This window comes from Ascidia mentula, chromosome 9 (assembly GCF_947561715.1).
Source record: "Ascidia mentula chromosome 9, kaAscMent1.1, whole genome shotgun sequence".
Classification (NCBI taxonomy): domain Eukaryota; kingdom Metazoa; phylum Chordata; class Ascidiacea; order Phlebobranchia; family Ascidiidae; genus Ascidia; species Ascidia mentula.
In genome coordinates this window covers 8,347,277-8,359,226 of record NC_138574.1, presented here as the reverse complement: position 1 = coordinate 8,359,226, position 11,950 = coordinate 8,347,277, and the positions used below count along the sequence as shown (strand labels likewise).

General features: G+C 37.0%; 3 protein-coding genes across 4 annotated transcripts; all 3 read right to left on the bottom strand.

The window, feature by feature from the left end:
• Positions 1–993: 993 nt before the first annotated feature.
• Positions 994–4,946, bottom strand: LOC145913654 (uncharacterized). Of its 2 annotated transcripts, none has more exons than XM_083001386.1 (5): positions 3,877–4,946; positions 3,315–3,534; positions 2,315–2,489; positions 1,783–1,984; positions 994–1,346 (listed from the first exon to the last, which is right to left on the bottom strand). In XM_083001386.1, the coding sequence occupies exons 1-5, from the start codon at positions 4,851–4,853 to the stop codon at positions 1,160–1,162; spliced, it is 1,761 nt and encodes a 586-aa protein (XP_082857512.1). In that variant the 5' UTR covers positions 4,854–4,946; the 3' UTR covers positions 994–1,159. The 2 variants fall into 2 exon arrangements, with proteins under 2 accessions (XP_082857512.1, XP_082857513.1); XM_083001387.1 differs by having other exon boundaries at positions 3,315–3,546; positions 3,880–4,946.
• A 2,804-nt stretch (positions 4,947–7,750) lies between these two features.
• LOC145914078 (uncharacterized) lies at positions 7,751–9,632 on the bottom strand. The gene is made up of 5 exons (XM_083001856.1): positions 9,454–9,632; positions 9,121–9,381; positions 8,865–9,053; positions 8,504–8,770; positions 7,751–8,364 (listed from the first exon to the last, which is right to left on the bottom strand). Exons 1-5 carry the CDS (start codon positions 9,572–9,574, stop codon positions 8,027–8,029), a joined length of 1,176 nt encoding a protein of 391 aa, XP_082857982.1. The 5' UTR covers positions 9,575–9,632; the 3' UTR covers positions 7,751–8,026.
• A 102-nt stretch (positions 9,633–9,734) lies between these two features.
• LOC145913980 (uncharacterized) lies at positions 9,735–11,491 on the bottom strand. The gene has a single exon (XM_083001750.1). It carries the CDS (start codon positions 11,478–11,480, stop codon positions 9,849–9,851), a length of 1,632 nt encoding a protein of 543 aa, XP_082857876.1. The 5' UTR covers positions 11,481–11,491; the 3' UTR covers positions 9,735–9,848.
• Between the last annotated feature and the right edge of the window lie 459 nt (positions 11,492–11,950).

Here is an 11,950-nt window from a genome sequence, read left to right as displayed (position 1 = left end):
GCTATTTTACAGACACAGGTTCGCGTGTCTTTTGCGAAAATGCCGCGGAAACTGTTTTACATCTATTTGTAAATTGCCATATTGTAACACATTACTGGGAAAGTGTATGCGGTTGGTTCAGTGCTAAACTTCGTAACCCCTTGTATTTTTCTCCTTCGCATTTACTGTTCGGAAAACATCAAAATAACACTTTTTTTAAATGATTTTTAAACTGCGCTATTCTTTGTGTCCGATTTAAAATTTATAGATGCAAATACACTAAGAGGCAACCAACAACAACAGAATTTGTAAATATGTTGCAAACAACAAGATCCATTGAATTAAACATCGCCAGTGAGAAATACCGAACTGAATTATTACAAAAGAAAGTGGTCGTACGCTGCTTGACGTGAAGCATACCTATGCAACTTGACTTCTTGTGCTGATTTCTCGCCATTATGTTTAAACATTGTTACCTGTTTTGTTTGTCTTCTTGCTTAGCCTCTTCTTTAATTTTACGCCTTTAGCGTCCTTTTCTCAATAAAAAAAAATTAAAACAATGCTGGTGCCGCTACAAGAACAATTGCTATAAATATCGCTCGGTAAATCAAACTAAATATATATTTAAAAGGATGTGGTCGAATGCTACTTGACTTTTAACTAACTAATTGGTTTTCGATGCCGATTTCTCGCCAGAACAAAATGTTGTCTTTTTTTTACTCTTTTAAATTTGACCTACTGTGTTTAAAGTAGTGCATGTAGCCTCCCTGGCGCTGCTTCCAGCTTTTATAACCGACAGAGGTTGCACGTAGCATACCGGGGCAGTGCCAAAGTACTTTGAAAAGACGTGGTCACTTAAATACTACAGTAAGAGAGTTAATATTTGTTGACTTAAAGTCAACTCCTGTGTTAGTGTTGTATTTTGAACGAGAGGTTATTATATTCTTACTACTGCTACATATACTTTGCATTTGCCGCTTGAATAAACAAATAATATACACCACCTCATATAAGACTAAAGGCATTTTGCACATAGATCTTTGTTGGAAAATTCCGTTTAGCGTTGCAAAAGTTTACGCGAAAACGAAGAAAGAAATGTAATACATAGTAAAAAAACAACGTCGTCTTTTAGCATCCGTTACTACCAAAGGTAATCGGATTATCACTGCGGCGCCAATATTTATTTATTCGTATGATCCAACATCAGAAGCTCCGTAACTCTATTTCGAGTTTCATCATCTTCATATTTCGCTGCAAACGACCGAACATCTTTTTCAATTTCCTCTTTAGTTCTTGTTGCCAAACGACTTCGCGCCTCATCTTCTAATTTTCCGCTTGATGACGCCTTTCTCATCCGACCCAGCGATCTGTTTACATGAACATTTTGTAGACTTTTACCCATAATAATTTGTCTTCGATGCCGATTAGAAACAGTGAAAATTGTTCACTACTCTTAATTTGCCGCTTATCGTTCGTTTTTTAATAAAAGATTCAAATAAAAACTGGGATTTGAATCCAGAATATCCTGGCCACGAATCCCTATCAAGTTTTTCTTGGTATATGGGTCGGGCGCTTGACTGATGTTGCCCGGCCTATACAGGCTAAGTAGAAAACCTGATATGGATTCGTGCCCCGGATAACCTGAGTTCGTGGTGTGGCAAAAATGGATGAATGAGCAAAATAAATGAGCACTCTAATGTGAATGAATATCGATCCAGTAATAATAAAATCAGCAAAGGCAATTAGCTGAACTATATGTATTCCTACTATTCGATAACATATATTGTTTGAACTTGCACATACCTTAAGTTTCCCACTATTGGCAAAGAAGTTCGAGAAACACTGAGATATGCTTTCGAATTTTTAAGCATTGGTAATATCGAAGAGGTTGAAGACCGCTTTGTACTGCTTGGAGCTAAACTGAGGTTGCTGCGTTTCATCACTTTAGCTTCGTCGACAAGGGCAAACGGTCCATCGTCAAAATCGTCTTCATCTTCTATCTCGCCTGCAAAACGAACCAATTTTTAAGCCTTTTATTCAAATATTGGATTTCATTTAAGATATTTTTGTTTAAATTATAGTTTAGATCAGGGTGCACAACATCGTGTCCTTTGTTATTAAACTTCTTTGCCAACATGCAAAAAAAAAAAAATTTTTTTTCACGTCAGATCACTATCTACAACAATGCGGCACACATAACCGTTTAAGTGACGCACCCTTGGTGCAGATAACCATAGTTATACACCGCCGAGAGTCGTTAACAACGATTTTGTTAATTGTATAGACAAATACCTAAATTTTGTACGTTAGATGTAATTTACATGTTTGTACTGACCTCTCGTCAAAAACTTTGCCTCAGCTTCACGATTTTCTGTTGTACGTTTCTTCATTGGGGCTTTCTTCACCCTACTACTTTGGCAAGCGCATATGTACCAACACACTCGATATTTAGAGAACATCCCACAACACCGTGCTTGACTTTGTTTCTTCAGTCGTGTTTCTGTTGCAACCTGCATTGAAGATGGATATAATGAGAAATGTTGCATAGAAGACCGGCAAAAAGGAAATTACATATTTTTTTTACACGTTTCTCGAGTTGCAGTTCTGTAACTTGGTCATAGAAATTTGCATTATATTTCGGACGGCATAGTACAATTAAACAAAATAACCCCGAGGCAATTGCGTACGCTGTTTGAACTGGAGGGCGTTAACGACAACACGATTATATGCGACAAAAGCCGCATATACTTCATGTACACGCGATTGGCAAAACATCAGCTTGCTGAGCATTTTTGTCTTGCAAAGAACGTTTTCTGGAAAACATTATTAAAGCAATATATTTGCAAGCCATTATGGCTTTTTTTGCACATATATTGCATTGGTGTTTTTGCCTTTAGCGCTATCGGTTACCAAGCAGATCCGTTTGGCCATAGTGCGCTCCACAGTGGTTCGTCTCTGTTGTTTGGTACGACGTTGACCGGAACAGTACCACAAAGTGGAATCTAGTGTGCCCGTTAGTGTAAAAGCTAGCACAGTGCCACTGCAACAGCTGCACTGATGAGACCTCACAGGTCGAAACAGTGCGTGTACATACCCTGTCTGCAGCTCGCCAATATTATTAAAGCATTTCAAGAAATGCGCTGTGCAGTTATATTGTTGTTATAAGTTGAATGATTTTAGCATTAATTCGTCAGAATCAACCGTTTAAGTTAAATATGCAACAATCGGATGCTTCCAAATCCATTCAACTACAACAAAGCAAGAAACAACCGAATGGCCGACGCAAAATATGTTAATCTTATCATGTCGTTACCAAAGAATCCGATTTTTACCACCTTTGCAAAGGTATGTGAACTTGTTTCAAGTAGTTCTGCCTTGGTGTTGAGCTCCGTAAGCAAAGTATGTCTCTTCTCCAGGTCTGTAGCCACATTTGACGAAACAATATTCTTTACTTCTTCAACGCGATTTCGCAATTCTTCCACTCTTTGGCCGTTATTCGCCGGCGGTTTTGCAATGGGGTTGTAATCGTTTTCGCCATAGTGAAGATTGGCTCCTGTAGACGCACACAGCGTGAAATTGGATGGACACCAGCAACCTGTACGCTATTCAAGGATTAGGTAACAAGAATTTAAACAAATTGGAGTCACAGCATGGTAAGGATTCTACTACATTACTTCTGAGCAAGGTTACGTTTTGTGCCTATTTCTCAAAAGTATGTTTCTTTTTATGCTTTGTTTTTCGTCGATTTGATTTGTTACGTTAACTTGGCTGAACGTGTCTATAAAAATTAAAATAAATCAGTCGAAAAAGACAGTTCTCATAAATTCCAGCAAAGAAAATACTTGAAATCTTGCAACTAATAAGCAAAAAAGTTTTAGGTGTTAAAAATACTTAACTTCATCATCATCTGCCGCATTTTTATGTTTTAATCGTTTCCATTTCTTCCTCAGCCGCAATCTTTTCTTTTTCCTTCGTTCCTTGGACGACACTAGAACAGAGCCAGTGCGACGTCGGTTGCGTGTAACTGGTTCTGGCGCAACCGCATCAACAGGGCTTTCGGCGATGGGCGAGAGCATCTCATTGGATGATTTCGTTTTTTCGTTAACGTTTAATATTAAACCGGCCCGGGAAGCGGAAGGGGTTGAAGATGAATGCTGGTGTAGTTCAGTTATATCTCCGGCACTGTGTCGTTTAGTTTTCTCGTGAGCCGAAGATTTGTTTGCTTTGGCTTTTCGCTTTGCGGCACTGGGAAGTGATGAGAAATTGTCTTCCATTTGCAGTTGCCTTATTCTTTCTGGCGTAACAGCTGGAAAAGATTGAACGGGTGGTTCGTTTGAAGGCTGTGGTTTGATCTGGGCTTCGTACGTGGGTAAAGACTGTTTTGTTTCAATGTCTGCACTTTGTGGCTTGTTGATGTCATTGTGATTTTGCTTTTTTATAGCTTTCTTTTCTTTCTTCCGCACTTTCTTTTCCCTTTTTATTTCCTTTTTTTCTATTTTCTTCGCCTTTTTGTCAGCTTTGGCTTTGGCCTTTTTATCAGTGTTCATGACTTCCAATTCTTCGCTGATGACAATAGTTGGAGCGCGCGTTCGCATGGAATCTCCCTCTTTCTCTATTTGCGTAGCCACCGCTCTGGATACAGCTCTCTCCCGTTTGCCCTGGAGTTTCTTGGCTTTTTTGGCTTTTTTTATTTTGCTCTTCTTTCCTTTCAACCCTTTGGCATCTGACGTTGTTCGCTCTCGAGCGGATTTTCCATTTTTGACCGGTTCAGGATTCCTGTAATCTTCACTAAAAGGGTTTTGGGTATCCGGGTAATCTTCATTTGTTTTGCTCGATCCCTTTGATGTATTATCTTTAGTGCGTTTGTTTTTCATGATAATCGCAATATAAAAAACAATTAAAACTTGTCCGGCAGTAAAGTGTTTGCTATCTTGACACAAGGTGCAGGAATATGTATCAGAGTTTTACTGTCTGCAACATAATATTCATTTTGAACACAACAACAAATTAACAACATCAGTACTATTAATTAAGTTGAAGGACTATACCTACACAAAACGCTTTATGAATAATTCTGTTTCTTATCACAACTGTAGGTTTGGAATAAAGTTATAAATATCTCATTTACGGTGAGAAAATTGGTGATTTACGGCGATAAAATGCTACCTCTTATCCTGCTTACCACCATCAAAGTACACGGTCAACCCTATATTTCGATCCAAACATGGAAATCGTTAGTTCACATATCAAGCCTGTTCTAAATTTGCAAATCAGTCCGAAAAGATTATAACGCTAGCTGCAAACAAATTCAAGTGGCACACAACTCGTCTGAATAGTTTGGTATTTTAGACTCACGCTTGGGCAGTGAATCAGACAAAACTCTGTGATGCGTGACACAAACAGAAAAACGAAGAATTCTAAACGTAACTTGCTTGCAGCAAGTTTAACAGACTTGCAAAGGATGTTTTTCAACAATACATGAATAAAATCAGTGAACAATTGGAGACATACCTAAAAGTCAACTATGGCCTATAGGCTACTCGTAAGCGATATACTCAATATAATATGCTGTAATACAACTAGCTTTGGAACGATGAAAAACACTTTGAAAACACTTTGGTAACTCTCGGATGCTAACACACATAATGTGTGGAACTAACTTTTAGCAGAAATAGTACAAAAGTGCTGTACAGTACACTTGACCTTGCCTTCCTATATTTTGTTATGCTTCGCCGCCCATACTGAAAAAAAGTTTGATTTTATTCGATGCTCCTTTTTTCTGAACTCAGTATTTTAAACTCAATGTCTTATTCTTTGACAAACCATCTTCCTTCGCAAATTTACCACCTCGTCGGCTTTACTTCAAAATACATTTGCTTCGTAAATCCTTGTGCACTGAAAACCGTACATGTAAATACCAACGTTCATTAGTTTGGACGCGCAGACATGTGTTATTATAGCCCCGGGCGTTAAATAAAAATCACTCACTCATGATACAGTTTTCAACCACAAAACAGGGAGTCGAAACCACTTATTGAGTCACAAAGGATTACTGGGACAACTTTCCTATGAAAAGCTTTCGATGTAAATATTATGCGTGTCTGTCCACCGACGATAGTCAAAAGTTTGTTATTAACTTATAACTTACATGATAACGAGTCTTGGTAACGACCTCTAATATTTTTATTTGATGTATGCTTACACGCGATCATTTGGATGTAACTGGGAAAGATTTCTTCCTAATTTTTATTTATTAAGTTCGGCTAATTTAGTATATGCTCGAATTTTAATTTTCAGTCGAAGAAAACTGAACTTGCTGTTTGTCTTCATATTCAAAAAAGTTCAATTGTTTTAGTTTAATGTGTCACGCGACTCCTTGAAACGTAAACGAGACACAAATGTTTTTCAAAACGATGCATCGACTAATGCAGTGATTTTCAACCGGTGTTCCGCGGAACATCAGTGCTCCGTGAAAGATCGTCAGGTGTTCCGCGAGAAATTTATTAGTTTGACTGATGTTCCTTGGTACACGGGTCGGAAATCACTTGTTTATCACGAAGGGCGTAAATAGCTTTATAAAAGTAATCATCCATTATGGCCAGTTTGTATGTTCCATCGTGAATTGCTTAATTTAATGTTGTGTAACAATAAGACTCGTTTTGTAATATTAAGAATGTAATGGCGCGAGCCTGTTGCTCGTTAAGTACAATGCCGCAGTACTTCCAACAGTTTGGTGTTCCGCAAGATTATTTCAATAAAAAAAGTGTTACGTGGCTCAAAAAGATTGAAAAATACTGGACTATTGTATAATATTTTATTCGTGCGTACCACGTAATTTTTGGCGCCTTCTTCGGGGAATGTCAAACCTATGGATTACGATTGTAGGTGATCCACTATTCCCAAATTAAATTCTGATTTTTTTCTTTGAATGTGCATATACATATATGTTCCGCACACAAAAAACTTAAAGCTTTTTCGGCTTCTGAGCAAGGTTGCCAGATTTTTGAAACAGTTTGGCTTTCGAAATTTGACCTTAGTTTGGCACTTTTTTGATCATTCAAGGTAAATGCCAGACAGGATTACGGTGTTATTTCCTGTGCTGTCATCGGGTAACGAGTAATTTGTGCCGCGTATGCAGTCGATACTCTGTGAACAGTATAGTTATACTGGGATAGATGGTACGGGTTACTATTTTTTGAACATTATCATTACGGAGAGTTTGAAATTTTGGCCTTTCTAAAAAATTATATTGGCTTTAACTGTGAAAGTTTGGGTTCAGGCGTGTTTAAATATTTAAAATAATTCCTTATTCACCACAATATTCTGTTTCATACAAACACTACCTCTTGCTGATAAGGAATACCATAAAAACACTCCAACTGTCTACCCCGATACTGTCTTGTTGCTGATGTATTGTGTCTCACCCATTTTACACTGCTGTCATCCCGAATCTGTGAACGATTTAGCGTACTGATTCGTTGTTCTTTCACTGCACAATATATTTACTAAAAACCAAGAGACTGGGGTGCGATTGCGAATTTCTGACTCATCGTACCTGACGTTGGTACCTACGAAGACCCGGTATAGGCAGACCGATAGCGCAGGCCTATGCGTGACATTCAACAAATAAATTTTGGCCGTCACATTATTTAAACGTGAAAAGATGCAAAATTGAAATATTTGATTTGTAAAATCACCAGTGCAAACTAGATCTCAACGAGTTATGAACTCATATTGTATTAATCGCAACACAGTGACCAGCATTTGGCAATTTAATCGCTGAATGACAGAACAATTCTTGTTTAGACAAGTGTTAGTACGCGATTAAAAAAGTCTGAACAAAAACCATATTGCTACAAAGTACACTGCAACTCTTTAACGAAATATTTTGTGTAAGGCACACCACACAAAAACATATGCAATACATAAAACAAGAAAATGAATGTACTTTGACAGTGCTATTTTATCTGCAAACTGTGTATATCACATATTGTAGTCTAAACGAGATGGGCAGTTACAAAGCTGTGTATAACTCATAACACTGAATCTATAAGGAGCAATATGGCTGGAATTTTGCCTTCCAATCATAAAAAGTTCCATTTTTGACAAAATAAAATTCACCATACGATGTCCAGAGCAATGTATGATTGATGCCTGAAATTAACGATGCCGCAGAAACGCACAGTATCAATGTAGCAACAGCATATATGTAACTGCTTGTTCTGTGCTCCAGGGTTCGCAACTTCACTACTTCCGCAACAAAAGTAGAAACAGTGGTCAATGAAGCTATTGTACCACTCTGGATTGCCATTAATACTATCTGCCAGGTGCATGTTAACTTTATCCAACACTCCACTACCACTGTTATTGCTAGAAGTATTGAACCTAAAAAATATACAAAAGTAGGTTAAATAAAAAATCAGTTACATGGTCAAAGTATCATATTTGAATTTGAAAAACAAACAACATTTTTTGTTGCTAACAAAAGCAATATTTTTCTTTTTGCATCAAAAATTGTGCTCACCAAACATATTTGCAACTAAAGTGCCACTAGGTAAGTTGTTCAGAATATCCAGTGGACCTTTGAATGCAAAAGCTGGTGTTTTTTTGGATATGAAATATCGTCCTAATGCCCCAACAGGTCCAAAAATTGCACTTAGACACAATGCAGCAATAAACGGTTGAGTGTTCCAGTACAAGGAAGCAATAGTTGTCAAAAGAATCAGAAGACTCGCAAATAAAAAACAAATCCATAAGTTGGCAACATTTTTGTTTAGTTTCCATGGTGGAGCTGCAACAAAAATTGATCATGTTTAACTATCTGGAAACTTATTGCTAAAACGACACCAACATTATTTCAATTTAGTTTATAATCAGAAGGTTACCTTGTTTTAAAGAAAATATTCTGCAAGTGTCTCTGCCCATTTGGTATGAGCATACAAATGAAAGAAGGCCAACCACCACAGCTGACAATGCAACAAGTTGGGACTGACTTTGAGCATAAACAGCCCCAACAAGCAACATGCTAACCTGCTGATTCCACTTTGAATAAGTTGTTAAAGACCCACACAAACCTTTAAACAGTCATTAAATGCAACCGTTACCGAAAATAACTTGTCTAAGAAGAAATGATGATAATACCTGTTGTTAAACCAATAAATAAGAAAGTGCTGTGATTGAAGGGAAGGGCATGTGTGAATCCCATCATAAAGCTACCCAACATGTTGGAAAAAAATGATTTGAATATGACTGAGCTTGGGTTTTCAATGTTGGCCAATTCACTACCAACAGCATGGTCAAGACCAACACGAATCAAACATCCAAGCATAGAGAATGAGCTGATGTAAATGCATTTCAGCACCAATGGGTAGCATTTAGTACATCTTTTCTTTTGTTTTTGCACTGTTTAGTGAAATAGAAAGGAAAACATTTACAAGCTGAAAAAACACACTATTATAGGATGGTACAACTTACCAGCACTGGCATTTAGTGATGTAGCAGCATCATGTACTTCATCCTGGAGTGCATCTCCATTGCCTGCTATTTGTGTATTCTCCACCATAGAAGAACAATGATCACATTCATTTTCAGTCATTTGTATAAAGTACTGACATATCCATGTGCAAAACTACACCTTAGATGCTGTAAAAACTACACCTAAGAAGATTGACAAAAAAGAAGAGTTTAAAATATGTACATAAAGTCACAACATATCATGAAGCTAATAGAAATAGATACACATCTGCTAGCCCCTCCAGGCACAAATATGCTTACTGCAGGTGGTAACCTAATTCGCCTCAGGATATAGACAATCTCAACCTGATCACACAAACAACAAACTAAATCCTCCAAGATTTCAATACAAAACATCACATTTGGTCAACTGGAATCACATCAAGAATATCAAAAATTCTTTTCAAAGTTTTTTTGACAGCCTTTACGAGGTAAAGTCTTGCAAACATAGTTGGATAAAGGTGTGGTAAACTTTTTCCTAAAATATGATGTCTTGAATAGTAGCAACTAAGGGTTTTGCAAAGTTTTTTGAGAAAGGCCACAAGTAAATGGGGTTTAAATGAATGGATATCTGAATAACCGATTGATGTACATCCAATCTCCCAAAGATGATCAATCAACTCCCTCTCTTCAGTTTCAATTAACAAACAAAAGTCAATTTCTTCTATGTCAGGCAAATCTGGATATATGCCTCCTGCTACACTTTTTTCAAACTTCTGCATTATGCTTGAAAGTCTGGAATAATTGTAAAGAATAAATACAGAATTGATCTGGCTTGAGTCAGAGTCAAGTCGAATATTTGATTGCATTGAGACAGAAAACAAATCAAGCCTCAATACTGAGTTGGCAATAACATTGACCATAGGCATCCATGCAGCATCTGGGCCATACTTTGCTTCAAAGCTATTCTTTATTTCATTACTGTAATTTTCCATTAACTGGTTTATTGGTAGTGACTCTTGCTTGAAAGACACAGGACCATGCAATGAATCACAGTTACTCAACAGGCGAATACACACACATTTAACACCCTTTTCAGTCGTTTCTTTGTGGTTTATATTCCATAACAACACAAGTGTTACTTTTACCTGTTGTATAAAAATGCTATCACTTTGACAACCCGCAAACCAAAAGTTAACATTATTGTCCAAGTTTGCAAGTAACAATTCGCTATGCATCTGGGCTAAACAATTTACAACACTATCATTAATGTTTAGTTTTGTATTGAGAACTGTCTTGCAAAAAGATTGACAACAGACACTTTCTAAAAGGTTCAGAGTTTCTTGGTTAAAACTTATTTGTTGGACAGTTTCACTGATGGACAGAAGGTTACTGCTGTTTAGAGTGCACAATACAATATCTTTGTCCATTTGCTTGCTCAACCAAAACCCTTCAGGTTTCAAATTAAATGCAGTACTTAATGAGTCTGGAATAGTTGCTTCATTGGACTTGGACAAATGCACATATGAAGCATTACAAAGCGGACTTTTCTTTAGAATCGATTTTAGGCTAGAACATAAAGACAACGTTCTGACAATTGAAACAGATGATGGAAAACAGCAAACAAGCGTTGTCCTTTGCATAGCACATTGATTGTTACACTGGTAAAAACCTTTGAGCAAAATTTCATTACACAAAAGCCTAGCTAGCATATCCGACTTGACAGAAAAGTGCAAACTTCCGTCACTTATATCCACAAACTCCATTGGAACTTTCCATTCCGCAGTTGCATCTTTTACATAACAACAGTGCTTATACAAACTGTCTAAACCTTCCCCGGGCATGTGGCCGTTTATTGCCGCTGCAATTCTTTTGGCGACGTTGTTGGGTATGGCAAAATCCACAAATCTTTTAGATTGCTTTCGTTTTATTGGCAGCGTAATAACTTTAACATCACTTTGCTCGCACTTGCCCGACAGAATTGACTGTCGTACAAGTTTTGATATAGTTTCCATGTACCATTGCTTGCGACAACAAATGTTTTCCATCTTGCACGAATGTTTTGTTGACATTCGTAACAAATAATCAGGAAATGTTCAATGGACGTTACGGTCCAGGACACATCGTGTGAAAGATGCCCAGTGAAGCAAAACATCACAAAAAATTATTTCTGGTTTCTGCAACACGTGTATTTTTGTTGTTATTTAACCACAATAAACGAAAGTTATTGACAAAGGATATATATATCCCCATTTAAATGACTTATTAAGTTTTCGTTATGTTTTAAGTAACAATTTTTGATATCCAGAGAAATAGCGATGGACTTGACTTGATCCAAAAATGAATTAACATTATAACATATATCTAGGCCTATTCCTACATGTCACTAGCAAAAATGACAAGTGTAACAAATAAAGATATAAGCCTCATGTTATTAAGTGAAATCACAGATTAAATCATATCATGTAATAATATTTGTACATTGCTACAGTTAGATTTCAATTTTGTACATTCTTAT